Genomic DNA, 26,665 nt, shown 5'->3' with positions numbered 1-26,665 from the left:
GGTAGAGTAATTGTACAATAATGCGGTTATCTGTTTGAGTGGTTGGAAAGAAATGAAAAGCACATTTGAGAGCAAGAAGAGTGATTAGGTTTTTACTGGTAAGACAGGAATTGCGTTATATGAGCTACTTTGTTGTTTAGCCATTAGCATACACTAGATGGGAGGGATGGTTGTGTGAAGTAAAAGAAGCGACCACAGTGAGAATTTGTATGGCTTTTTTCTCCTCATTTACTGTATAATGGAATCTCCAAAGTGAAAGAATCCATTCCGTTTTTTTTCCACGCCAATTGACTTCTTTGACAATAAGCCCCACTGGCCTTTGGTTCTCCCTTTAGCTCGATGTCGATTTTACCGTGGCGCTCCAAGTGCCCTAAATCCTTCCCTGCTTGCCCTTTCTCCTTCTTGGGTGGCCCCATGGCTGTTAGCGGCTCTGCTGGTGGTGGCATTCCAGGTCTGGCCTTTATCTGGGGTATCTGGACCCAAGGTCTCCGCACCTCAATCAAATCATTTTTTTCTCTCTACACTGTTGCTAAGCAACTGCATTGCGCCTTAACCGGTTAGCTTGCCTTGCTTGCAATGTCACGGCTTATAATTTGTTTATTTGGATGGATCCATACCTCACAGCAGACCGAGTTGAAGTCGGAGATGTCAGCACATTATTCTAGTTTTGTGATCACAAAGCGTGGTCAGGAAGACTAAAACTGCAGGTAGAAAAAAACGGAATTCTTGCCATGAACGTTCTTTCCACTTAACAGGAAGTGACTAAACAATCTCACTTTGTCACAAATTAGGGGAATAATTTTATCTTCTGGGCTGCACGGCGGACGAGTGGTTAGCGTGCAGACCTCACAGCTTGGAGACCCGAGTTCAATTCCACACTCGTCCATTTCTGTGTGGAGTTTGCATGTTCTCCCTGTGCATGCGTGGGTTTTCTCCGGATACTCCGGTTTCCTCCCACATTCCAAAAACATGCTAGGTTAATTGGCGACTCCAAATTGTCCATAGGTATGAATGTGAGTGTGAATGGTTGTTTGTCTATATGTGCCCTGTGATTGGCTGGCGACCAGTCCAGGGTGTACACCGCCTCTTGCCTGAAGACAGCTGGGATAGGCTCCATCACCTCTCACGACCCTCGTGAGGAGAAGCGGTAGAAGATGAATGAATGAATGAATGAACTAATTAATTTGGTCTTCTGGGACACGCACATGAGAATGTGATAAAACTAATATAATAATTAATAATAATTAATCACAATTAATCATAATTAATCACAATTAATCATAATTGATAATAATTAATAATAATTAATAATAATTAATACACGCTAGTTTTCAAACTGTGATGTAATCATGTGTCTGTGATAATGTGAAAGGTTTGTACTTTAACGTAAGAACTCAGTAGAACTTGAATTTGCGAAACATTATGTCAGAATGCATCCGTGCATCAGTATCCCTTTCTTAACAGTGTGTTACGTGAGACTTACTGCAGTTATCTTCATCACTCCCATCAGGACAGTCACTGAAGCCGTTACAACGGAAGCGTCCAATGATGCAGTGGACCCCATTTTCACAGGCAAAGAATGTCGGGGCACACTTTGATTTGACTTTAGCTGAGGAGAGAAAGGGTGGGAGGAAATAAAGCAATCCATTAGTATGTACATAGACATATGTGAAAGATTTAATGACTCAATATAAACACAATTGGATGGCATTGCAAGGTTTTACAATACTACTAGCTCGAAGCATTGTTTTAATTGAACTCCAGCTCGTTTTTCACATTGGTAGAGTTCATTTGGTCAGGCGGGGGACGCAATGACCAAACTTGGGTGCGGACCAAATGAAATCATCCATTTCCATCTTGAAAATGTGGTCTTGGCACAGTTTTGCACGGGTGTCAGTGGTCAATAATTAAGCCCTGCAAAGCTTCAAACAACTGCAGAGCTATGGAGATTAGTTAAATCTTTAGCTGATTTTTTAGCTGTTTTGTTATGCTGCACTTCGTTGACAAGGGAAGCGGATAATAGCACAGCACTGCAACAATGATGAGAGGAAAAAAACAAACAAATAATAATTGCCTATGCTTACCGTACATAGCACCCTTCTATACACCCAAAGTGCTTTACACTGATTACACTGCATCATTCATTCTCTCCCCAGCCACACGCTGGTGGTGATAAACTATGCTCGTAGCCACAGCTGCCCGGGGTTAGACTGTGGTTGCCAATCTTCCAAAAGCCTCTCTGACCCCCACCAACAAACATTTGTCTACATTTATACACCAGTTTGGGCTGCACTGGAGAAAAAGTGGGTGAAGTGTCCGCCCAAGGTCACAACAGCAATTGTGACCTTGAATCAAAAGTGCTGCCTTATTTTGGGTTTGAACCCAGCTTCTTCCATCCCCGTGGATGGAAGAAGCTGGGTTCAAACCCAAAATAAGGCAGCACTTTTGATTCAATTTAAGGCTGCCAGGACATTTTTTTTTTACCCTCAAAGATATTTTTTGTAATTGATAAAATATGCTATTGGCGGCACGGTGGTCGAGTGGTTAGCGCGCAGACCTCACAGCTAGAAGACCAGGGTTCAATTCCACCCTCGGCATCTCTGTGTGGAGTTTGCATGTTCTCCCCGTGCATGCGTGGGTTTCCTCCCACATTCCAAAAACATGCTAGGTTAATTGACCACTCCAAATTGTCCATAGGTATGAATGTGAGTGTGAATGGTTGTTTGTCTATATGTGCCCTGTGATTGGCTGGCCACCAGCCGAAAACAGCTGGGATAGGCTCCAGCACACCCGCGACCCTCGTGAGGAAAAGCGCTAGAAAATGAATGAATTAATGATAAAATATGCGGGCGGCATGGTGGTAAAGTGGTTAGCGCGCAGACCTCACAGAGAGGATTCAGGGTTCAATTCCACCCTCGGGCATCTCTGTGTGGAGTTTGCATGTTTTCTCCGTGCATGCGTGGGTTTTCTCCGGGTACTCTGGTTTCCTCCCACATTCCAAAAACATGCTAGGTTAATTAGCGACTCCAAATTGTCCATAGGTATGAATGTGAGTGTGAATGGTTGTTTGACTATATGTGCCCTGTGATTGGCTGGCGACCAGTCCAGGGTGTACCCCGCCTCTCGCCCAAAGACGGCTGGGATAGGCTCCAGCACCCCTGCGACCCTCGTGAGGAAAAAGCGGTAGAAAATGAATGAATGAATGAAAATATGCTATTTGTTTCTGAAGCAGGAAGTGACTTGTTTGATTGATATGTTTCTTATTTGCAAAACACAATGCATTTGTTTGTTTTTTTGTGAATCATTGGGTGAAAGTAAAACATGTTTTGTGTGCTTGTGAGGTTTTGGCATGATTTTTAACTCCACGGAGAAGCTGCTTCATACTGTATGTTGAAATAGTAGCATCTCAAATGCCAGGGGGCAAAATATTTTCAGTAAACAACAATGTAGTGTGCCGAGTTTTAGTTCTTTCAAGTAGCAGCAATTATATTTGGCAACACAGGAGGGATAATCACAGCAACCAAAGGGGTTCGGAGCGCCTGTCTTCAGGATGAAAAGTAATCCGTAGAAAAAGGAAGGGAGCCGGGCTTGTGTCCAATATGTGTGTATGTACTCTGGGAAGCCTTTGTTTACCTGGACAGCACAACCTTAACCACCCAAAGCTCATTAGGTATGGTATAGCATGCCTATCCGAGTCGAAGAAGGAAACACACTCTTGGAGCTGTTTCAAAAATAATAGTGAGAAAAAAAGAATTTTCATTCATATAAAGTTTTACATGTTTTATCTGACTTTCATTCTATAAAATACATCGACCGCCGACTGATTTTTCTGAGAGATCCCTCATCCACTTTCTGTCTCATCTGCATCCTCATTACCACTTCTGCTGCTGGCAAGATTTATCTGACCCTGTGTTTGTGTTGCCAATTAACTCAAAAGTCGCATGAAGGGCAAACTCATGAAGGGGAAATTTGTGGGCGAGAGAGACCAGCCAGACAACAGGACGGAGCTTGCATTTGGAGACGATTTAGAACAAATATAATTACGGCAAGCAGGTTAATTGTTGAGGACATGGCAAAACACAATTATATTAACTTTCATTTGTTAATCCTGTGAAGGTGTCCCGTTTTACTTCACACCCACATTTAGCATTCAAATACGGGCATGCTTGCAGAACAGCATACATCGAATACATGCCTAGTTTACTTTCTTCTGTTATTACTGTGCTTCATTATAAATGTGTCGTGTACATGCCATTTTAGATGATTTTGAGGCACGCAGAATATTGTATAAAAACATGGAACATGCCAAAAGAAAGCTTTGACACGCATCTTTGATCAGTCGAACATATGTACGTTTCAGAAAAATGTCAGTTCCCACCGAAAAAGGGAGAAAAACAGCAAATAGTGAAAATATACTGTATAATACTATATACTGTATATGGTAATGGTAATGGTTTTAATTCATTTGAACATGCATCAGATTACAATTGAGTGCATCCCATAATCAGTTCACAGTTCCACATGTCCAAAAGGAGTAGGAAGAAGCAAAGCTTATTAAATCCTACCCCTCCATCTGGTACTCTGTTACATTTGTTCACTTCCTGCTTTCCATAATTCAGTTTAAGGTTTTTTTTTTGTTTTTTTGTTTTTTTTTTTAAATAATGTACCTCGTACCGAAGTACGAGGTGATATGAGCATACAATGACATAATGGGTACCATAGTGCGTGTCAATATAGTGATATATATAGCACATCATGACTGGTTCAAGACTCTTCATCCTTGTATTTAGCAAACATCAACTGCTTGTATTGTTTCTTGAATTGGCTCATCGTTGTGCATTGTTTGATTTCCTTACTCAATCCATTCCATAGTTTGATTCCACATACTGAAATGCTATGGCTTTTTAACATAGTCCTAGCATAGAAGTGTTTCAAATGTAGTTCTTCCATGAGATCATATTTCTCCTTTCTGGTAGAGAAGTATTGGATGACATTTTTAGGTAATTGGTTGTTTTTAGCCATATGCATTATTTTAGCTGTTTGAAGATGTATTTGTGATTTTAGAAATAATGAGTTAGTATGTTCTCCGTAGGCGCCATTATGAATTATCCTTACTGACCTTTTTTTGCAGTACATTTAGCGAATGAAGATTGCTTTTGGAGTTATTTCCAGTTATTTTTTGTAGTATATTTTGTATATATTTCCAGCATAACTTTCACATCCCCATTCAATCAAATAAATTATTTCTGCCTCAAAAATAACAACAGTTAAGAAAATCCACCAAACAAAATGTTATGTGTTTAATCAGGTTTCCTTATATGGGCAAAAGAAGAGACAGTTCAAATCTAGGCCAGTGAGAGCAGTGACTCATTCTGACATGAAGCGAAACCAGAACATTACTTTTTTGTCTCCTCTTCTGTGTTTTTTCATCCTATATGCTTCAGAATTCACGTCAGGTGGAATCTGCCGGCATATTTGTAGATAGTGTGTTTTGCTCTTCCCCAATATGCACCTCGATACGCTTCTTCTCCTCTTTCTCTCCTCGCCTCCCCAGAGAGAAGAATAACTTGTTTGGCGGAGGAAGGCCTGGTTGTGGTGGGCATGCATGATTGATAAAGGGAGGGAAGAGGCATGCTAAGAAAGGACTGAGGAGACTTACACAAAAAGAAAAGAGCGGCGAGTGAACAAGGAGAGCACAGAGTTTGAATAAAACAAGATTTCAAAGGCTTCGCCAACTTCGCTGAACACTTTGAGTCAGAATGTTAGCGAGAAAGTATTTTCTGACCAAAGTCTTACCCATGACTTACAATACAATACAATACAATATCTTGTCCATGTGTTCTTAAAGAGGCATGGTAACAGTGGCACTTGGACCTTTATTAATAACCACACACTGAGCACTCTCTATGAGCAGTATTAGAAAACCAACTGATTTCTTAAATATCTGAAACTATTATTTCAGGATGAGGAGTCAAGTCGGGAATCAAAGCCTGAATACATCAATCGTCCAATCATCTTTCCTTTTAGACAATCTGAATTTCCCCAAATATTAATACAGTAAACCTCGGATATATCGGATTCAATTGTTCCCACTGGTTTTGTCCGATATAAGCGAAATCCGTTATATGCGTATACCGGAAAATGTCCGTTTTACGCATATATCGGATTTATATCCGGTATATGCGTAAATCGGATTTTATCCGTTATAAAAAGGCACTTCCTTGACTATGTTTCCAATGTACCTGGACGCGCAGGCAACGCTGCAAACGCTGCAAATGACGTCGTATAGCGGCCTGTCACGATTCGGCGAATCGGAGCGCCACGATGCGGCCATCCGATATATGCGAGGGAAATTTAATGGAAATGCATTGGAACGGGACTGGAGATTTTGTCCGAAATAGGCGAAATCCGTTATAAAAAATCCAATATATGTAATGAATTTTTATTGGAAATGCATTACAGAAAAATTGGTTCTTTTTTATCTGTCCGTTGTGAGCGAATTTCCGATATATCCGAGTCCGATATATCCGAGGTTTACTGTATAAATAATGTTGGGGTTGGATGTGAGAGGAAGGACACTACAGTATATAGGTTGTGGGGGGGCAGACAACAATATTTGGTTTCCTAGTAGTAGGTATAAATAATAATAATAATAATACATTTTATTTGTATAGCGCTTTTCAAAATACTCAAAGACACTTTACAGAAGAATAGAGTTGAATAAAAGCAAGTAAACTGAGTAAAAGACACATTAAAATACAACATTAATTAGTTAATACACAGTTAAAACGTGACAAAAAGCGGGGCGGGGCACAAAACTTGTTTTTTGGAACTGGGAAGGTCAGGGCAAGCACGGAGTGAATGGGGCAAAGAGTTCCAGAGGGTGGGGGCAGCGATGGAGAGGGTATTACCAATCATTGATCAGCACCCGGCCGCACGGTGGAGGAGTGTTTAGCGCGCATGCTTATCTTATTTTGACTGCCATCCTTGTTTACATTGTGTATAACTTCTTTTTTTCCCTTTTTTGAGCAGTCCCTTGTCAAACACAACCCTTGGGTGCAATGTGCTGTGTTAACAACAATCTGCAGCCTGGCAGTATGAAACACCTACACATAACAAACCAGAAAAAGAATATATTAAAAAATTTAATCTTTTTCTGTACATGGCTTTTGCTAAGATTATGGTTTCTGTTGTTGTTTGGTCAGTGTGTATCATATCAGATTCAGTACATTCCTAACATTAATGACCCTGTGGGCAAGTATGTGCCATAAAATCTAAATCACAACCTTTGCTTTTATCAAAATTAGTCTCAGGAGTCTTAGTTACTGTATTCCAACCACTTCTGCAGAGCAATGTTTTGCTATTTATAAGAATTCAACAGATTTCCATCTCATGGGGCATTTTGGTGGAGTCGGAATGAACAAACACAAACATAAAATGCGCCCCTTGTCAAGGCTATATTCTGTATAGCAGTAATGTAATGCTGTGTAACCAATGTACTGTAATCAATAAACAATGCATCAAATAATAAAAAATTAATCACCAATATTACCATTCAGGGCGGCACGGCGGTCGAGTGTTTAGCGTGCAGAACTCACAGCGAGGAGACCAGGGTTCAATTCCACCCTCGGCTATCTCTGTGTGGAGTTTACATGTTCTCCTCGTGCATGCGTGCATTTTACACTCGTATTGGTGTCATTCATTCATTCATTCATTTTCTACCGCTTTTTCCTCACGAGGGTCGCGGGGGTGCTGGAGCCTATCCCAGCTGTCTTCGGGCGAGAGGCGACCCTGGACTGGTCGCCAGCCAATCACAGGGCACATATAGACAAACAACCATTCACACTCGCATTCATACCTATGGACAATTTGGAGTGGCCAATTAACCTAGCATGTTTTTGGAATGTGGGGGGAAACCGGAGTACCCGGAGAAAACCCACGCATGAACGGGGAGAATGCAAACTCCACACAGAGATGGCCGAGGGCGGGGACCGAACCCTGGTCTCCTAGCTGTGAGGTCTGCGCACTAACCACCAGACCGCCGTGCCGCCCTCGTATTGGTGTATGTTTGTATATTTACTAGGTTTACATGTACCATTTGAGTGCTAAGTTGCTGTGTGATGAATTTTTCGCCGGGTACTCCGATTTCCTCCCACATTCCCAAAAAATGCTAGGTTAATTGGCGACTCCAAATTGTCCATAGGTATGAATGTGAGTGTGAATGGTTGTTTGTCTATATGTGCCATGGCTTAGTTTACTTTGACTTTAATTATTTGTAATGATACAGGTTAAGGTTTGTAGCTTTTCATACAAGACTTTATATTAATTTAATTATATAGTCATATTGTGATACATGCTAAGGTTCATATCTGGCGTTCCTCGTGAGGAAAAGCGGTAGAAAATGAATGAATGAATATTACCATTCATTTTTAGGAAGTATTAATTTACTTGAAATGTGCCCTTTGCCCATCTACATGTAGGCGTTTGCAAGTAATCATACCTAACCAATAAGATGTGTGTTTTGGTGCAACTGTAGGTGGGCTTGAGGCTGTGGTGCATGTGTGGGTGTAAGTTGGTAGGAAAACTAATAGGATAGCTGTCAAAATCTATTTATCAATCTCTCTGCATAACCACTGCAAAGTGCTGCAATACAATATACACTATACACATTGATTTCCCGCAAATCTGTGCTCAGTACTACAGACAAAATTTTCCGTAACCATCCATCAACAGCATTTTTGTCACATTTTTGATTCTTCTCCCATTGCATTATGCATCATGCCCAGTCACCCTTCTAGCCTATGCTTTACATTTCTCCGCTCTTACCTTCTTATGCCCTGCCCAGACAGGGGCAACAAGGCTAATCCTGGCTTGGAGGCCCAGTAGGCTCAGTCAGCTTTATTTCTTCACTCCTCTGTCAGAATCTATTTTGTCTCTCCTTAGCTGTCATTTGGGACACAGAGAAGTGAGCGGTCCTTTTGATCTTTGTGAAAAGATGCTGTAAATTGTACCAATTGATGCTTAGCTTACATTCTATGAGAATGAACTTGATAACATGATGTATGGGTGATCCTGGTACACAGCAGTATGCCAGTAAAATGCTGGTTGGAAAAATCACCGAGCTTTCGGAGAGTTATTAAAAAAAACGTACACCATTTGATGGAGAGGTAGCATTTCCGAATGGAAATCTAATCTATATGTTCCTATATGAAAGGTGAGCAGGACACATTTGAGTGAAGAATTGAAAATGGATTTAAACATAGTTGGCCCCACCTTGGTAGCTATACCAGCACTTTCTCAGCCTTTTTACCAGACTTCTCACTCCATGAGTTGAGAAGGTCTGAGGTCAATAATGTTAAAATCTGAGAGATGGCTTATCAACGCTGTTCTCGTTCATCCCAGAGGTTTTGGAATTGAGGTCAAGGTAATCTCACGTCTCATCTACGCGCCTTGATGGATCTTGGTTTGTGCACTGGTGGAAAGTCATGTTGGAACAGGTTAGTACCGTTCCCAAACTAGTCTCACCAAGATGGAAGCATTAATTCTCTAGAAGAATAATTAGGATAAAGGGCTCCAGTCCAACACCTGATTGACTAATTAAAATTTGAATTAAGAATTATCTCTGATACTTGTTGATGATATAAGGTACACAGTGTGTTTGGTTCATAAACAGGCTAAAAATGTTATAAGTTTACTATATTTAAAAGGCAAATCTTTGTGTTGTTATTTGTTATTAGTATCAACATTTCAGATTTTTGTCATCACTTACAACAGAGGAAATAAATATATATATATATATATATTTTTAAATATAGCCAAGAATAAGAATAGCCAGAAATTACTGACTGCTTTTGCATGCTGGTGTATTAATGATCTATTAATTATATTCAAACCAGTACAGTGCAGCAGTACAGTTTTTAATTAAAGCCAATCTAATAAACCCAGTCGGGAGAATCTCACAAACATTGAATGCACTGCACAGTTCCAGTAGACCCAACACATATTGTCATTTAGTCAAATTAAAACGAATATACAATCAACTGTATGTTCTTCCAAGCGAAAACCAGTCCAGGCGGCGGCAAAATGGCAACATGAAAGGAACTGTAGGAATTCACTGTAAGTATTTGTGTACTAATATTTAGTATTAGGAATGGACATTTCATAGCTGAACTATGCAGAAGAACAGAATATACAGCAAAATATTGCATTTTAAAATATGTGTCTTAGCCAAAAAGGTCCGACCCCTGTTGTACAAGGTCATACGGGTAAATGGTGAGGTGGTGGAAGGTTGGCTGTGTTCAAATATTGAAGTCAGTCAAAACATTGTAGGACACAGACTTTTTTAGGGCAAGTATTGAAAAAATAGGATAAATTAAACTGGACTTACGGCAGCCTTTTTCGTCACTCTTGTCAAAGCAATCAGGCAATCCGTCACACTGCCACCCTCCTGGGACACACTTTCCATCTCCGCACATGAAGTTTCCAGGGATGTTGCACTCTGTGGTGAAGTTATTCCCTGGGAGCAGCTGGCTCTCTGACAGCGAAAAGCAGACAACAAGAAACTAAGAGTAAGAGACAGGACGGAACATTACAATCTAAATCCACAAAGAAATTGAACTGGTATGTTCAGTTATGTGATATACAATTTTGTTGTCGGGATAAAATATTGTTATTTATCACCGTTCTGTACAAGTATTCTAAAATAACTTCCTTCAGATTTAAATATGAGCTGGAAACCTCATATTACAAATATACAACATAAGGTACAAGCAGTTGATGTTTGCTAAATACAAGGATGAAGAGTCTTGAACCAGTCATGATGTGCTATATATAAAATAAAATAAAATAAAATAAAATAAAATAAAATAAAATAAAATAAAATAAAATAAAATAAAATAAAATAAAATAAAATAAAATAAAATAAAATAAAATAAAATAAACTTTGGTACGAGGTGCATTATTAAAAAAAACAAAAAAAAACTAAACTGTATTATGGAAAGCAGGAAGTGAACAAATGTAACAGTTACTGATTGTAAAAGTACCAGATGGAGGGGTAAGATTTAATAAGCTTTGCTTCTTCCTACTCCTTTTGGACATGTGGAACTGTGAACTGATTATGGGATGCACTCAATTGTAATCTGATGCATGTTCAAATGAAATAAAACCATTACCAAAAAGTACCAAATCATAAGATGTTATTGTTTTTGAGTTTGGCTGTAGAAAGAAAGAAAGCATACAGACACTAAATAAATGAGACATGTCAATAAGGCATTTAATAATGCAGTAAGCATAGTTGCATAAATAAAGGTTGCCAGTAAACACAGGACATGACCTAAAGCTGTCTGGCCCCATTTCTACTTACACTGTGCTTAATGGGCATAAATGTGAAGCATAGCCTCATAGCCGAGGTCTGACACCATCAGGTGAGCAATAACGAGTGTGGCACTGACCAGGAGATACGTAGTATTATGCTGCACTACTGAAAATTGGTTGTTCTGCTGCCCGGCTTCATTGCACTTGAAAGACTCAGGAGCTGTGCCGGCTGCCAAGAGGTTTGCACCTTAAAGCTATTAGTGACCTACTGACATAACTAACTCCAACTGCGGAAAGGTGCAACAGTAAGCTTTTCTTCTACAACAAGAGTAACACTTCTAATGGACTAATTTGAAAGTCGGTGTGTCAACCTTGACCGCAATACTCCACAATGATTATTATGAATTGACGGGTATTATATTTATGTGTCGTAGCGCCATCACATTGAGACATATGATACACTGAATTTAAAGGCATGTCTTTGCATGTGGTTCTGGTGTGTGTAAATGGCGCAGACACAAATCAGAAAGACCTGGTCATTTTTCAGCTTCGGGTGGTACTATCACGGCTGTCAAAGGCTGTCACGGTTAAGAATAGAAAATACAATAGCGGGAAGCTGCCAATGATGTAACACCAGGACTCACTTGTCTCACCCGGTTGTGTTGAAAGCAATTGTCTGGGCAAGAACTGTATTTTATACGTCATGTGGACATTATCATGCATCTATAGAATTAGTTATGGGTTTTTGGTGTCTTTGTGTGAAAGTCCAAACAGTTATGGCTGAGTTCTATGTGAAAAAACACATATAATATATTCCGACTACTATTGACTGTCGCTGTGTAAAAGAGGCTACAGGAAATACAAAAAAATAATATTACTTTTGTTTGTCATTCATTTGAATATGAGTTTTTCTATAGTAGTTTATATAAGACTATAGTAGGGTTGTGAAAACTAAACCAAACCAATCCAAACCTTCAAAAGGTACAGATCAATGAATTGTCATAATTGTCTGTGCTGTGATGGTCCGTTAACACTCCTTATAATTAATCGATTATTCAATTAACTCACACTATTTTGGTATTTTGATTCAAAAATATAAATATCCTCTGATTTCAGTCATTAAAATGCAGGTCTACAGACTGTGACTAAGTGGCCGCATTCCTTGACCAAATATTGAAACTGTTGGTCAAGGACTGGGTTTCTTTATTTAGGGGTTTTTACAGCTTTGTATATGCTTTGCGTGGAGTTATGGATGTGGAGCTCACTTGCATTTATTGCTCTGCAAATGACCTTTGTTGATCGCTTGTATTTAATTGCCAAATAAATGCATGACGCACACTTAAATGCACACCCTTACTTGCTAAATATAGCAACCATGTCACTCAGTTGTCAACACGGATCTCTTCTATGTATGAGGTGTGTTATACAATGGATGCCATCTAAAGCTGTACCCTTGGACATGCTTTTTGGGTAAAGCACACGCCATTATGCACATTCGCTGTCAACAACAGATGCCTGACAGATATGAGGCGATATGCCAGGTATTGCTGGGTGCAACTTTGGAGGGATCGGGGGCAGGGGGGAACAGGGCAGGGTAAATATCAACAAACACATTTGTGCTCACACTCTTCGTCTGCGAAAATAGAAATGATAATAGCACATTTGAAGCCCGCAAGGCCTTTGTGGGTCTTGGCTATCTTGTCGCAGCCACGGGACAGCCTTACTGAGCCAAAATGTATTTGTAATAACATGGGCTCTATGCAAACTCTGAAGGGTTTTTATTTTTTTTTTTACCGCAGGGGACGCAATAAAAGATCAGCCTGAGAGCCATTATAGCATGACAGCAAACACAAATCTTTTGTCACTAAGCTCTGCCCACCACCCATGACATAAACTCAAAAGCTTTGCAATTTAATATCACACAAATCCGACCCTCTGTGAATCCTACGAATCACAGAGAAAGCGTCCGACCTTTGTAACTAAGAGGGCCTTCATCAGACAGAAATACTTTTGTCAAGACCTAACCCCGGTAGATGACTTAGGAGACTCTGTTTCATGGTGAGACATCAGACTTCAACTCATGCAGTGGTTTAAATGGTTTAAATTAAACATTAGAATCCAGCACTGGTAAATAATTTAATTACATTTTTCAGGATTGGAAAAAGGGCTGCACGGCGGTCGTGTGGTTAGCGTGCAAACCTCACAGCTAGGAGACCTGGGTTCAATTGCACCCTCGGAAATCTCTGTGTGGAGTTTGCATGTTCTCCCCGTGCATGCGTGGGTTTCCTCCCACATTCCAAAAACATGCTAGGTTAATTGGCGACTCCAAATTGTCCATAGTTATGAATGTGAGTGTGAATGATTGTTTGCCTATATGTGTCTTCGGGCAAGAGGCGGGGTACACCCTTGGACTGGTCACCAGCCAATCACAGGGCACATATAGACAAACAACCATTCACACTCACATTCATACCTATGGACAATTTGGAGTCGCTAATTAACCTAGCATGTTTTTGGAATGTGGGAGGAAACCGGAGTACCCGGAGAAAACCCACGCATGCACGGGGAGAACATGCAAACTCCACACAGACATGGCCGAGGGTGGAATTGAACCTAGGTCTTCTAGCTGTGAGGTCTGCGCGCTAACTACTCGACCATAACCATAACAAAGGTTATCTAACTACCGCAGTAGTTACTGAACCCCTATAAAAACAAGCAGGAACACGTCAAGAGCAAACGGATGACGCCGAGATCACTGAATGCAGTTTGGGTTGCAAGGTTTGTAGTGTGCACAAACCATTTAATTTGCAGTTCCAACCCTGTCTTGCGTGCATCCACTTCCATATTACATGCATTATCAGTCATGATGCCATTACTCAGTCTATTTGACTTCTGGCTGCACTATACTCAGAAGACGGTTTTTTTTTCTCATGAAGTTTTGATCTTGTCACACCCCCAATTATAAACTACTATCACTATTACTACGTGAAAGAGTTTCCAATGACTTGAGTGGAATTACATTTGAAGGTAAAACTTGAAAGTGGAACCCATCTTTAAGACCTATCTTTGAACAATGAGAAATAGTCTTCACAGGAGCGTACATTTGAATTATGCAGTCCTCGTAATGGTCTGGCTACATAATCAAGCTACGTGGAGCAGCAGGAGGTGATATGGCTGTCTCGATGCCTGTGTGTTACTGTGTGAATGTGTGTGTGTGCACGAATAGAGAAGCGCTTCCCAGAAACAGGGAAACGATTCTCCGTCCTTTTTCTTATGCTCACTGAAGCATATATTAAAGTAAGCAGAAGTGTAAAGTGGTCTCTGCCAATTAAAGACACGTGACATACGCACACAAGCCGCAGCATACACATATAGTATACACATATAGTAGCAACAGAACAAGTGTGTTGTTAATGGGCCTTAGATTTTGAAGACACTCTTGAATGCAAACCGAAAGCAAACCAACTAATATAATTTACTCAAGCCTTTCTCAGCCATTTCCTTGTACCTAATAAAGAAATAGAGGGTATGTAATTATCTGTTTGCAGCAGGACTAGCTTAATATACTATTCTGCAACTTGTGTGTTTTCTCCATGCTTCTGATAACACTAATTAAAACACTTCGTAAGTACAAGCTAGATACATTGTAAGGGCAAAATATTGAATGTATGGCCTTGGATTTTTTTTTTGCCTTCTTTAGGTCCTACTGGGACCCCTGATGAATGTTTGGTGGGTTTTGTCCAGCTCCCGGACCAGAAAAGTATTGTTTAAACACCTCGAAAAAAATGAGAATTTGCAATAGCCGTGGACCTAAAAAACGGGCGAAAATCGAACCATCACAAAAGTGGGATTTTTTGCTTTCTTTAGGTTCTGTGGGACCCCTGATAAATGTGTGGTGGGTTTTGTCCAGCTCCCCGACCAGAAAAGTAATGTTTAAACACCTCGAAAAAAAAGAGAATTTGCTATAGCTGTGGACCTAAAAAACGGGCAAAAATCGAACCATCACAAAAGTGGGATTTTTTGCTTGCTTTAGGTCCTCTGGGACTCCTGATGAATGTGTGGTGGGTTTTGTCCAGCTCCTGGACCAGAAAAGTATTGTTTAAACATCTAAAAAAAATGAGAATTTGCGATAGCCGTGGACCTTAAAAACGGGCGAAAATCGAACCATCACAAAAGTGGGATTTTTTGCCTTCTTTAGGTCCTGCTGGGACCCCTGATGAATGTGTGGTGGGTTTTGTTCAGCTCCCAGTCCAGAAAAGTATTGTTTAAACACCTCGAAAAAAATGAGAATTTGCGATAGCTGTGGACCTAAAAAATGAGCGAAAATCGAACCATCACAAAAGTGGGATTTTTTGCTTTCTTTAGGTCCTCTGGGACCCCTGATGAATGTGTGGTGGGTTTTGTCCAGCTCCTGGTCCATAAAAGTATTGTTTAAACATCTCAAAAAAATGAGAATTTGCGATAGCCGTGGACCTTAAAAACGGGCGAAAATCGAACCATCAGAAAAGTGGGATTTTTGGCGTTCTTGAGGTCCCACTGGACCCCTAATGAATGTGTAGTGGGTTTTGTCCAGCTCCCGGACCAGAAAAGTATTGTTTAAATACCTCGAAAAAATTAGAATTTGCGATAGCCGTGGACCTAAAAAACGGGCGAAAATCGAACCATCACAAAAGTGGGATTTTTTGCTTTCTTTAAGTCCTGTGGGACCCCCAATGAATGTGTGGTGGGTTTTATCCAGCTCCCAGACCAGAAAAGTATTGTTTAAACACCTCGAAAAAAATGAGAATTTGCGATAGCTGTGGACCTAAAAAATTAGCGAAATCGAACCATCACAAAAGTGGGATTTTTTGCTTTCTTTAGGTCCTCTGGGACCCCTGATGAATGTGTGGTGGGTTTTGTCCAGCTCCCGGTCCATAAAAGTATTGTTTAAACATCTCAAAAAAATGAGAATTTGCGATAGCCGTGGACCTTAAAAACGGGCGAAAATCGAACCATCACAAAAGTGGGATTTTTTGCTTTCTTTAGGTCCTGTGACACCCCTGATGAATGTGTGGTGGGTTTTGTTCAGCTCCCGGACCAGAAAAGTATTGTTTAAATACCTCCAAAAAAAAATGAGAATTTGCGATAGCCGTGGACCTAAAAAACGGGCGAAAATCAAACCATCACAAAAGTGGGATTTTTTGCTTTCTTTAGGTCCTGTGGGACCCCTGATGAATATGTGGTGGGTTTTGTTCAGCTCCCGGACCAGAAAAGTATTGTTTAAATACCTCGGAAAAAATGAGAATTTGCGATAGCCGTGGACCTAAGAAACAGGCGAAAATCGAACCATCACAAAAGTGGGATTTTTTGCTTTCTTTAGGTCTTGTGGGACCCCTGTTGAATGTGTGGTGGGTTTTGTCCATCTTTTGGACCAGACCAGTGTCGTTTAAATACCTCAAAAAAGGAGAATTCCCGACAGCCTAAAGAACAGAAAAACGGTAACAAACTTTTTTTCTGATGAAAGTTGCATCAGTCTAATATTAGTTTCTTTTGGTATATCTATATAGCCCTCCAACACACTATTCCATGTGCCTTTAAAAGTCGGTAAATCATCAATCATCATCAAAAATGTCTGGGATTGACTGAATGTCTGAGACTTAAATAAGATACATTATTGACAGAGCTTCTTCGGACGGAAATAGCTTGAGCAGAAAGATAAAACGAATTTAAAAAATCACATTAAAATTTACTTAAATGATGCAATATTGATCACAATGGTGAATCACATATGAGAGGCCTGCTTGTAGTGGTGTTATAGAATTATGTCAACCATTCCATTCCATAAAAAAATGCTATTTTTCAACATCCTTACAAGAGGCTTAGAACATACGTAGCCATGATTGGTCAAATTTTACTTTGATGTTTTTTTTTTTCTCCCAAGTTGTTCCCAATTTATTTATCAGATGCTCAGCTGCCAAAATTTGGTACTTGTGGTAAAATTTATTCTTGGAAGCCACTAACCATCCGAAATGTTGTCACATGTTTTACCGCTAAACATTTATTGTTGCTTCTGCCATATCAGATCACAGGCTCTGGAATATGGGATTTATATTTTCACTGTATTTTGTGGAGGAATTTAAAAAATATATATCATGGTGAACGGGAGTCATTGATCAGAGGACAGGATAGAAGAAAATCAATTTCCACACAAAGTGAGAGATTACTACTGCATCGCCTTTGTCTGTCTTCTCGGCTATGAGAGAGCAATTAATTAACTCCTAATTGTGTAGCCACCAGCCAGGCCACAGAAATGAGGGTGAAAAAAAAACAACAGCAAGCGCTAGACTATTCAAAATCATAATGATGTTAGCGCATATACAGGGTGGCTTTTTAACAATCCAATAAGACCAACGGTGATGGAAGAGAAATATTTTATTCATAATTGAAACCTTAAAACATGCCAGAAACAATGATGGAATTTTCATTGCAAATGCATTCTTGAAATCCGATGTTGAGATTCCTTGTGGTTCGCTGCAACAGCTCAGCTGGGATACTGTGGAAATTCATCATGAATTTGCCGCTTTAACTCATCTGGAGTTCTGGGTCGAGTCCTTAGTTGTAAAAACGTCGGAACTCCCTCTGTGCAGCTGTCAAACTATGACCATTTTTATGGCTAACGCGCGCCGTTGCCCGTTCCACTGATCCATGGTTACTAAAATGTGTGTTTACTTGCTCAAGGTCACTGTCTTGCAGTGCTGCCACTGTTTTATAGTTTTACAGTTATAGTTTGGCCTAACTAACAAGGAAGGAAGCTATCTCTTGTATTAATAATACTACAATACGTGCCTTACTGTTCACTAAATAAAAAAAATGCATGCAAACCAAAGCAAAATTGTGGCCTAAATTTTCATGCTAACCAAGGCGGATGCTAACCAAGGTTCCCCTGTAGTTAAACAGTATATAACCAAAGTGATGATTTTGTAGACAAAGGTAAAGGCAGATGATGGAACAAAGGACATTCCACTAAAGATCAACTCAGAAACCAAAGTGATGTGACAGTAAAAGACACGAATAGGCTGAGAAATGTCATGTGGGTAATAGGTGGTAAATGTGTTCTTCTGGTAATGACAGTCAGGGTAATGAGGTCAACGTGCGTTGGGTATTCCATCTTGAATCTGTTGAGCTTGTCAAACAGGGATCTGAGGGAACAGTTAATGTGTCCTTAAACGCAACACCCCAATGACAGTCTTCTTCTTGGCACTTAATTCTACTTTAAATGAAGCTGGCATAGAGGTTAATAAGAATTATTATATTCTCTGACGTGTCTTATAAGAGAAGCATGCAGTTATGCAGTGACTAAACATAGTCATTAGTGTTGTCTTGTAACATAAATTCAGAGTAGTCCTGTTCTCTGACTTCATTGAGTTTGGGTCTAATTTTAATACAGTAAACCTCGGATATATCGGATTCAATTGTTCCCACTGGTTTTGTCCGATATAAGTGAAATCCGTTATATGCGTATACCGGAAAATGTCCGTCTTACGCATATATCGGATTTATATCCGGTATATGCGTAAATCGGATTTTATCCATTATAAAAAGGCACTTCCTTGACTATGTTTCCAATGTACCTGGACGCGCAGGCAACGCTGCAAACGCTGCAAATGACGTCGTATAGCGGCCTGTCACGATTCGGCGAATCGGAGCGCCACGATGCGGCCATCCGATATATGCGATGGAAATTTAATGGAAATGCATTGGAACGGGACTGGAGATTTTGTCCGAAATAGGCGAAATCCGTTATAAAAAATCCGATATATGCAATGAATTTTTATTGGAAATGCATTACAGAAAAATTGGTTCTTTTTTATCTGTCCGTTGTGAGGGAATTTCCGATATATCCGAGGTTTACTGTACTTCCATGTATTGTCCTGTTCATTCTAAGCCACAAAAGTTACTTCACAGTCTATCATTGCTGTTTCATGCATTAAAAATGCACTATTGAGTCAAACTAACAGGATGAATGGACAATAGAAACGATATGTAATGGGAACAATCCAAATTTGGCCCACAGTAGAGGTTGATGAGTGTCTTGAACTCAAGCTGACTTGTCATGCTTTAGTATCTCTGAGCAACACCATTAAATATACCAAAAGGGTAAATTTCATTGAATATTCTCATATCCAGAGTATATAGTCAGCATTATGTATGCATATGATGTTCTGTAAAGGTTTAGTTCCACTGCAAGTATCAAAAGTGTATAATTGTGAAAGCTGGTGTATAAAATAACGCGTACACTTGCCCATTAAAAAAAAGTATATGTGCACACACGGTGATAAATTAGTGATTCCAACAGAGGTCAGTCAAGGAGAAATCTAACATAACATATGATGTTCCTTTAGAGCAGATAAAGTCCATGGGGGTCCATGGACCAAAAGAACATGGTGCAGATGAAAACGACATGAAGATACAATGCGATGTTTGCCTGCTTGACTGATGATGACTATCACAAGCTTTATAGATGTGCCGATACTGACTGCACGTTTTTTCTGTTAGCACATGTGTGCATTTTATTACTTATTAAAAAAGTGTATTGGTGTAACAAATAATGAGTATACTGTGGCATCCCAAGACAATTTCTTGTTGTATATTATGACAAAGTGGCGATATAATGATCATTCTGTCAGTTTTACATTCATTCATTCATTCATTCATTTTCTTTTCCTCACGAGGGTCGCAGGGGGTGCTGGAGCCTATCCCAGCTGTCTTTGGGCGAGAGGCGGGGTACACCCTGGACTGGTCGCCAGCCAATCACAGGGCACATATAGACAAACAACCATTCATACTCACATTCATACCTATGGACAATTTGGAGTGGCCAATTAACCTAGCATGTTTTTGGAATGCGGGAGGAAACCGGAGTACCCGGAGAAAACCCACGCATGCACGGGGAGAACATGCAAACTCCACACAGAGATGGCCAAGGGTGGGAATTGAACCCTGGTCTCCTAGCTGTGAGGTCTGCGCACTAACCACCAGACCGCCGTGCCGCCCCAGTTTTACATTGTTTATTTATTTTTCTGAATATTCATTCATTAATTTATTTTGTACCGCTTATCCTCACGAGGGTTACACGTGTGCTGGAGCCTATCCCAGCATGGTACACCATGGACAATTTGGAGTCGCCAATTAACCGACATGTTTTAGGAATGGCGAGACACCGGCGAGGCTGCCTTTAAGGCTTTTTATTGATTATGAAGCTGGCAAGCATTGTCAAAGGGATTGTTGATTTATGTGTAACTAATAATAATGCACTGCATTTTATTCATCCTTAATTAATTACAGTATGTCGATGCCTTGGCAATACATGTTTCATTTTGTACAGTTGGGAAATCCTGCTATATGGCGCTTTTTCATTCATTCATTCATTTTCTACCGCTTTTTCCTCACGAGGGTCGCGGGGGTGCTGGAGCCTATCCCAGCTGTCTTCGGGCGAGAGGCGGGGTACACCCTGGACTGGTCGCCAGCCAATCACAGGGCACATATAGACAAACAACCATTCACACTCGCATTCATACCTATGGACAATTTGGAATGGCCAATTAACCTAGCATGTTTTTGGAATGTGGGAGGAAACCGGAGTACCCGGAGAAAACCCACGCATGCACGGGGAGAACATGCAAACTCCACACAGAGATGGCCGAGGGCGGGGACCGAACCCTGGTCTCCTAGCTGTGAGGTCTGCGCACTAACCACCAGACCGCCGATGGCGCTTTTTATGTTGTATAAATATAAATTGTCAATGGCAAAGTGTCTGCTATAGTGTCTGCGAGACAACCACAAAGCCAATGACTGCCGATGATGCAGGGCAGCAGGTTGACCAGATGTCACTCTGCACAGAAAAACAACACCGCGGTCAAATACAGTGTCCTTCTGAAGTACAAAAACCCGAGTGTTTTCCCTTGTTTTAAAGATATAAGATATTGGTGGGGGATTTGAGTGTTGTGAGTAGCTGAAAAACACTGATACAAACACGCGTAGCTGACTGAAGTGTTTCCCATATATGAATGTATTTGCGGCGGTTTGCCACAAATAATTTTGGACCACAGCGGATCCAAGCACTTAGCGTGAAAAATCTTTTTTCAAAGACATGCAAGAATCCAGAGTCGCCATTTAATGGGCCAACTGGCCTCAGATTGCGTAGCCACACTTCTGACACACAAACCGCACCAACTATGACACAAAAACTTTTTTTCTCAATGAGAGAAATGACCCAGATATTCTGTGTGTGTGGTTAGGTAGCACGGAAACAGATTAATGCACCTTGAATGGATTGAATGGACATCGAACAGAGTGCAATAGACTTTTTTTTTTGTGCTGTCACCTTAATTTTTATTGTTCCAACGATAAATCAAGAAATTGCAAAGCAGATTGGTATTTTGTCAGTCTATTTATCTTGTCTCATCCAATCATGTTCGACACTAGGCAAAGCAGCAAACGCCATGCTAAGGCAGTCTGTGTCAAAAATGAGCCCTTCACCTAGCAAATATTTAGCATAGGCATACACTGCTAATTAACCTTCTTTTAAGCCTGACTGAGAGTCAGTTTAATTATTGTTGAATAGGGTTTGATCTCAAGTTTGTTCAGGTATCTGTTTGCGGTGTAGTGAGTCTATGGAAGAAAACAAAGAACAAAACTCCTGATTGGTGCTCAAATAATGTTCAAATTAATTCCTGACTTGTCAGAAATTTGGATGGGCAAGACAGTATTGTTGCATAGTTAAGCAAGGTTAAGGCTGTATTTTTCAATTTCCAGGTTGTTTTCCTGTTATTGTGTGTGCGCAATGAGTATGAACTGTATGTTTTTAAGGTTTTCGTGTGTGTGTGTGCACCAGTAGCCACGTTTACATGAGTTTTTCTCTTTCCGAATGACCTTTCCGAAAGCAATGGTATACATGGAAAGGAATATTCCAATCGCGTGTCTACATGCGGCGCTATAATCAACCAGAATAGTCAATGGGGCATGCGCAGTAAAGCGTAAACACCAACATCACGTGATACCGACTTCCTCGAGTTTTTCTTTCACTTGTTGGAATAACTCCGTATTGCCAGTTTTTCGTTCGTCCGGTCTTGGAATTTAGTTTGAATCAAAAACAAACTTTCCTCAGCAGTCCAGTGCCGATTGCTCGCCTCCATTTTTTTTAAATCGAAGAACGTCTCGAGCTGCGTGTTACGTCATAGCTCAGCATTCGCTGAAAGAACGCACCCAGGACAGGAAAATATAAAGTTCAATCTTGCTAATATTTTATAATTAAGCTCGACACATGTTTTATATAGATATGTATTTTCTTTTTTAATAAAACTGGACTTGTGAATGGCGTATAGAAGGGTTTAGATTCTGTTCCACAGATGGCGCTAATGCACACGAAAGCTGCTTGCCAACCGCCAAAGAAGAACGCAGTCTGACAACTTTCCGATTGAGCGGGTACAAGATACCTCAATCGGATTGGGGAAAGGAATATTCCACCACTGGGAATTTGATTATATATCAATTCGGATTGGCACTTTTCTTTCGGAATGAGGTATATACAAAGGTTAGATTCTTTCCGTTTGAGCAAATAACCCAAATGGAATTGGAATATTTGGGTCCATGTATACGTGGCTATTGTGTCCTTTGACTTTCCAGAAAAAATTAAGACACAGCTACTGAGAGAAGTTCTGTTGTTTTGAGCATTAGCATTCTGAGGCCACATTCAGTGGGAGAAACTTTGTCGTGTTCTTGGTTCTTCTTGACCGTCGGCAGCAGTTTGCAACAAAGCTACCGATAGCCACAGCATTTACGTGGAACTACAATGATACAAATGTCAAATGTGAGCAGTTGAGTCGTGACTCTCAGTCAGTCCGTCTCAGTGTGAGCACTTCAGTTATAAGCTTTGATTTTCTGTCACAGGCAATTTACTCATGTCAGATACAATTTAGAACTAACACCGCTAAGACTATACAGTGTATGGTCGGCTTTGGTAAGAAAACACGGTGTTATGAACTCCTCAGTAACTGGAAAGAGGCTGTAATCAAGCTAAAGATTGTTTCTTCTCCCTTGAGTTCATGTAGTGCTCCGAAGTGTCGGCTCTCATGGTGGTTTTGCAGTTTTGATAGCAGAGCTGTGTTGCATGACTAAACCCCTGAACTATTCCACCAGGTGAGCACCACAGTAGCATGTAAGTGATTGAGGTTGCATCCAACATTCCTCACTCCTGTAGGACTGGCCTTTCAGTGCTTTGTGAACACAGCTTTGTCGATGCTAAATACGTAAGTACAGATATGAATGTAGACATTTTTACCACCTAAAAACTACAGTACTACTACTTAAATATAAGCACCTTGGATTTTTATCAATAGCCACGTTTACATGGACCCAAATATTCCAATTCCATTCAGGTTATTTGCTCAAACAGAAAGAATTTAACCTTTGTATACACCTCATTCCAAAAGAAAAGTGCCAATCCGAATGAATATATAATCGGATTCACAGGGGTGGAATATTCTGTTCCCCAATCCGATTGGCAAGCAGCTTTCGTGTGCATTAGCGCCATCTGTGGAACAGAATCTAAACCCTTCTATACGCCATTCACAAGTCCAGTTTTATTAAAAAAGAAAATACATATCTATATAAAACATGTGCCGAGCTTAATTATAAAATATTAGCAAGATTGAACTTTATCTTTTCCTGTTCCCGGGTGCGTTCTTTCAGCGAATGCTGAGATATGACGTAACACGCAGCTTGAGACGGTCTTCGATTTAAAAAAATGGAGGCGAGCAATCGGCACTGGACTGCTGCGGAAAGTTTGTTTTTGATTCAAACTAAATTTCAAGGCCGGACGAACGAAAAACTGGCAATACGGAGTTATTCCAACAAGTGAAAGAAAAACTTGAGGAAGTCTGTATCACGTGATGTCGATGTTTATGCTTTAATGGGCATGCCCCATTGACTATTCTGGTTGATTATTGCGCCGCATGTAGACACGCGATTGGAATATTCCTTTCCATGTATACCATTGTTTTCGGAAAGGTTATTCGGAAAGATTCCATTCGGAAAGAGAAAAACTCCTCATGTAAACATGGCTATTAACAGTGTCACTGAGTGTTGATCAAAGTCAAGTACATTTACTGATTCCTCACTTTTCTCCAGCTTCACACGAAAATATAATAGGTTTGTCCTTCCACAATGTTACAGGCAAATGAGGGCACACTCACTCTCAGCCAAACGTACCGTGCTAGACTTGGCCACGATTCCCTTTCCCTCTCCTGGCCTCGCTGGCCTTTGCTCACAATGAGCATTTGTGCTCTGGCCCGTTTGCTAGTTCCATCACTTCTGTTCTGCTTTATAACTACCATTTCTCAGTCATACTTTGAGTCATTCCGACTGTTTTGTTCATGGTGGAGGCTGTCATTATTGCACACACAAATATAGTCACGGGTGAACAAGCATGCTGTGGTTTGATTTTTGTTTTATTTTGGTATTATTGAATATGGTGTTTATCATTAAGGACTTGCAAAGAGTAACTGCATTTCAGTCAGTATAACTCTTCGGATGCTTATGCATGACCATGAAATCATGCCAAGTCTTGGCCCACTTCTTCCAATCAGGCCAAAGGAGGCGAAGTGTATGGTGCTTTAAGGATAGATCTGAGCAGTCACACTGACCAAAAGTAGCGAAATTTAAATGTGAAAAGTGTCCAATAATGGTAAGATTGCACGAGTACAGTAGCGCCCTGAGTTAAATGAATAGTTAGGATACTTTAACATTTTTTACACTGTCATCTTTTTTACCTATAATACAAATTAATCACGTCACCTGCAAAGTTTGAGCGTTAACATGCACCTCTTTTAGTGCCCACAGTTCAATTTGCATCATAAAGGATATTGATGTAACAATTTAAACAATATGCATAATTTAATGTTTATGGTTTACTGTCCTGAAAAGAGTTTCACACGATACAATTGGAATGATGAAAACACTACGGTACAATAATCAAATAAAACCTGATGACTATATTAGTATTTTATATACTAGTGCTGTTATTAAGGGCTTGTTTGTTTGCATATACATCAAGACCAAAATGTCCCAGCTCAACCCTGGTTTGAACGCACCATAAATAACACAGGTGTATCATCGTTATTAATATAACAGACTGATGCTCCCGAATGGAAACCGATACAAAAACAACGGTGCCCACTGCCTTGTTATAAACCTATGTTCCGGTTGGACCAGGCTGGCGGCTTCCATGGCTCGACTGGGGAACAGTTTTGTCAGTGAATCGCCGGTCAACAAGCACCCTTCGTCGGCGAAAACAGCACATATGATGGATGGACGGCACGGAGGGTGGGTGTCGAAAATGATTCTCGCTAGTCGCTAATAAGTAAAGTGAACACATCCCCACTATCCATACTGACCACTTTCTGCAAACAATAACTACATATTTTAATAAAAAAGCGCATAATCTCGCGGAAACCAAAAGTTATTCGCCAACAACTAGCTAGTCGGGGGAGAGCTACATCACGTATCCCCCTTAGCTTCCCCCCCAGCCCATGTGATGAGTTTACGTTCAAACGGAGACAACGTGTCAAAACTTACCAACAGTTCTTGAGCCGAGTAGAATGTACCAAATCCACATCATATAACTGTCCTTTCCTCCAGGCCTGTGCGTCCCCGGCTTCCAAAAATTGGGGGTGGAAAAAACTTCCTCGGCAAAGCTAACTCCCGCCTGTTGGACTTCAGTGGAACTACTTTTCCACCCGTAAAGTGGAGGTGGACATATTGGCGTTTCTTGATGAAGTTCGTGTTGAGTTCAGGTAATGGAGTTCGGGTTTTTTTTTCGGAGATTGGGAATCTCGGCTGGACGTGGATGGGAATGCGGGGGACCAGAGAGGCCGGCAAGCTGAGATCGCTCCTGTGTTGTTGTTGTTGTTGAAAGGCGGAGGCGGAGACATAAAGTCGGCTGCAGAGGTCGTCCAGCCCGGATAGCGGATCCCAAAGTGTGGATGTCAGCTTTGCACAGTATATAGTTTATATGTTTATATCTATACATGTGCATATGTGTAAAACATTTCATGAACTGAAAGCACATGTGTTTTGCAAATCTTTTTAGTTTTACGCATAATGTTGACTATACTATTCCAACAATATTGGGTGCTGTTAACAGTAGCTTCATCTTCTCCAAACAAAGGCATTCAATAACCACAATCACCGCCTAGCATTTTTGTATCTTCCTTGTATAGTCCCTGTGCACGTTTTTTTTAAATGCAAAAAAATATTTTTTTATTTATTTCTAAATTATACTTAAATTATATTAAAATGTATACATTTTATTTAT

General features: G+C 40.4%; 1 protein-coding gene across 1 annotated transcript in view; it reads right to left on the bottom strand.

Moving 5' to 3' along the window:
* The window catches only part of ldlrad3 (low density lipoprotein receptor class A domain containing 3), a 60,743-nt gene extending 34,432 nt beyond the window's left edge, over window positions 1–26,311 (bottom strand). Inside the window, exons 1-3 of the mRNA XM_058076016.1 lie at window positions 25,927–26,311; window positions 10,388–10,534; window positions 1,484–1,609 (exon numbers count right to left, since the gene is read on the bottom strand). Coding sequence (XP_057931999.1) covers window positions 1,484–1,609; window positions 10,388–10,534; window positions 25,927–25,969 — 316 coding nt within the window. The 5' untranslated portion in view covers window positions 25,970–26,311. The remainder of the gene's footprint in view (window positions 1–1,483; window positions 1,610–10,387; window positions 10,535–25,926) is intronic.
* Window positions 26,312–26,665: the final 354 nt, after the last annotated feature.

This window comes from Doryrhamphus excisus, chromosome 6 (assembly GCF_030265055.1).
Source record: "Doryrhamphus excisus isolate RoL2022-K1 chromosome 6, RoL_Dexc_1.0, whole genome shotgun sequence".
Classification (NCBI taxonomy): domain Eukaryota; kingdom Metazoa; phylum Chordata; class Actinopteri; order Syngnathiformes; family Syngnathidae; genus Doryrhamphus; species Doryrhamphus excisus.
This window is presented reverse-complemented; position numbering and strand designations above follow the sequence as displayed.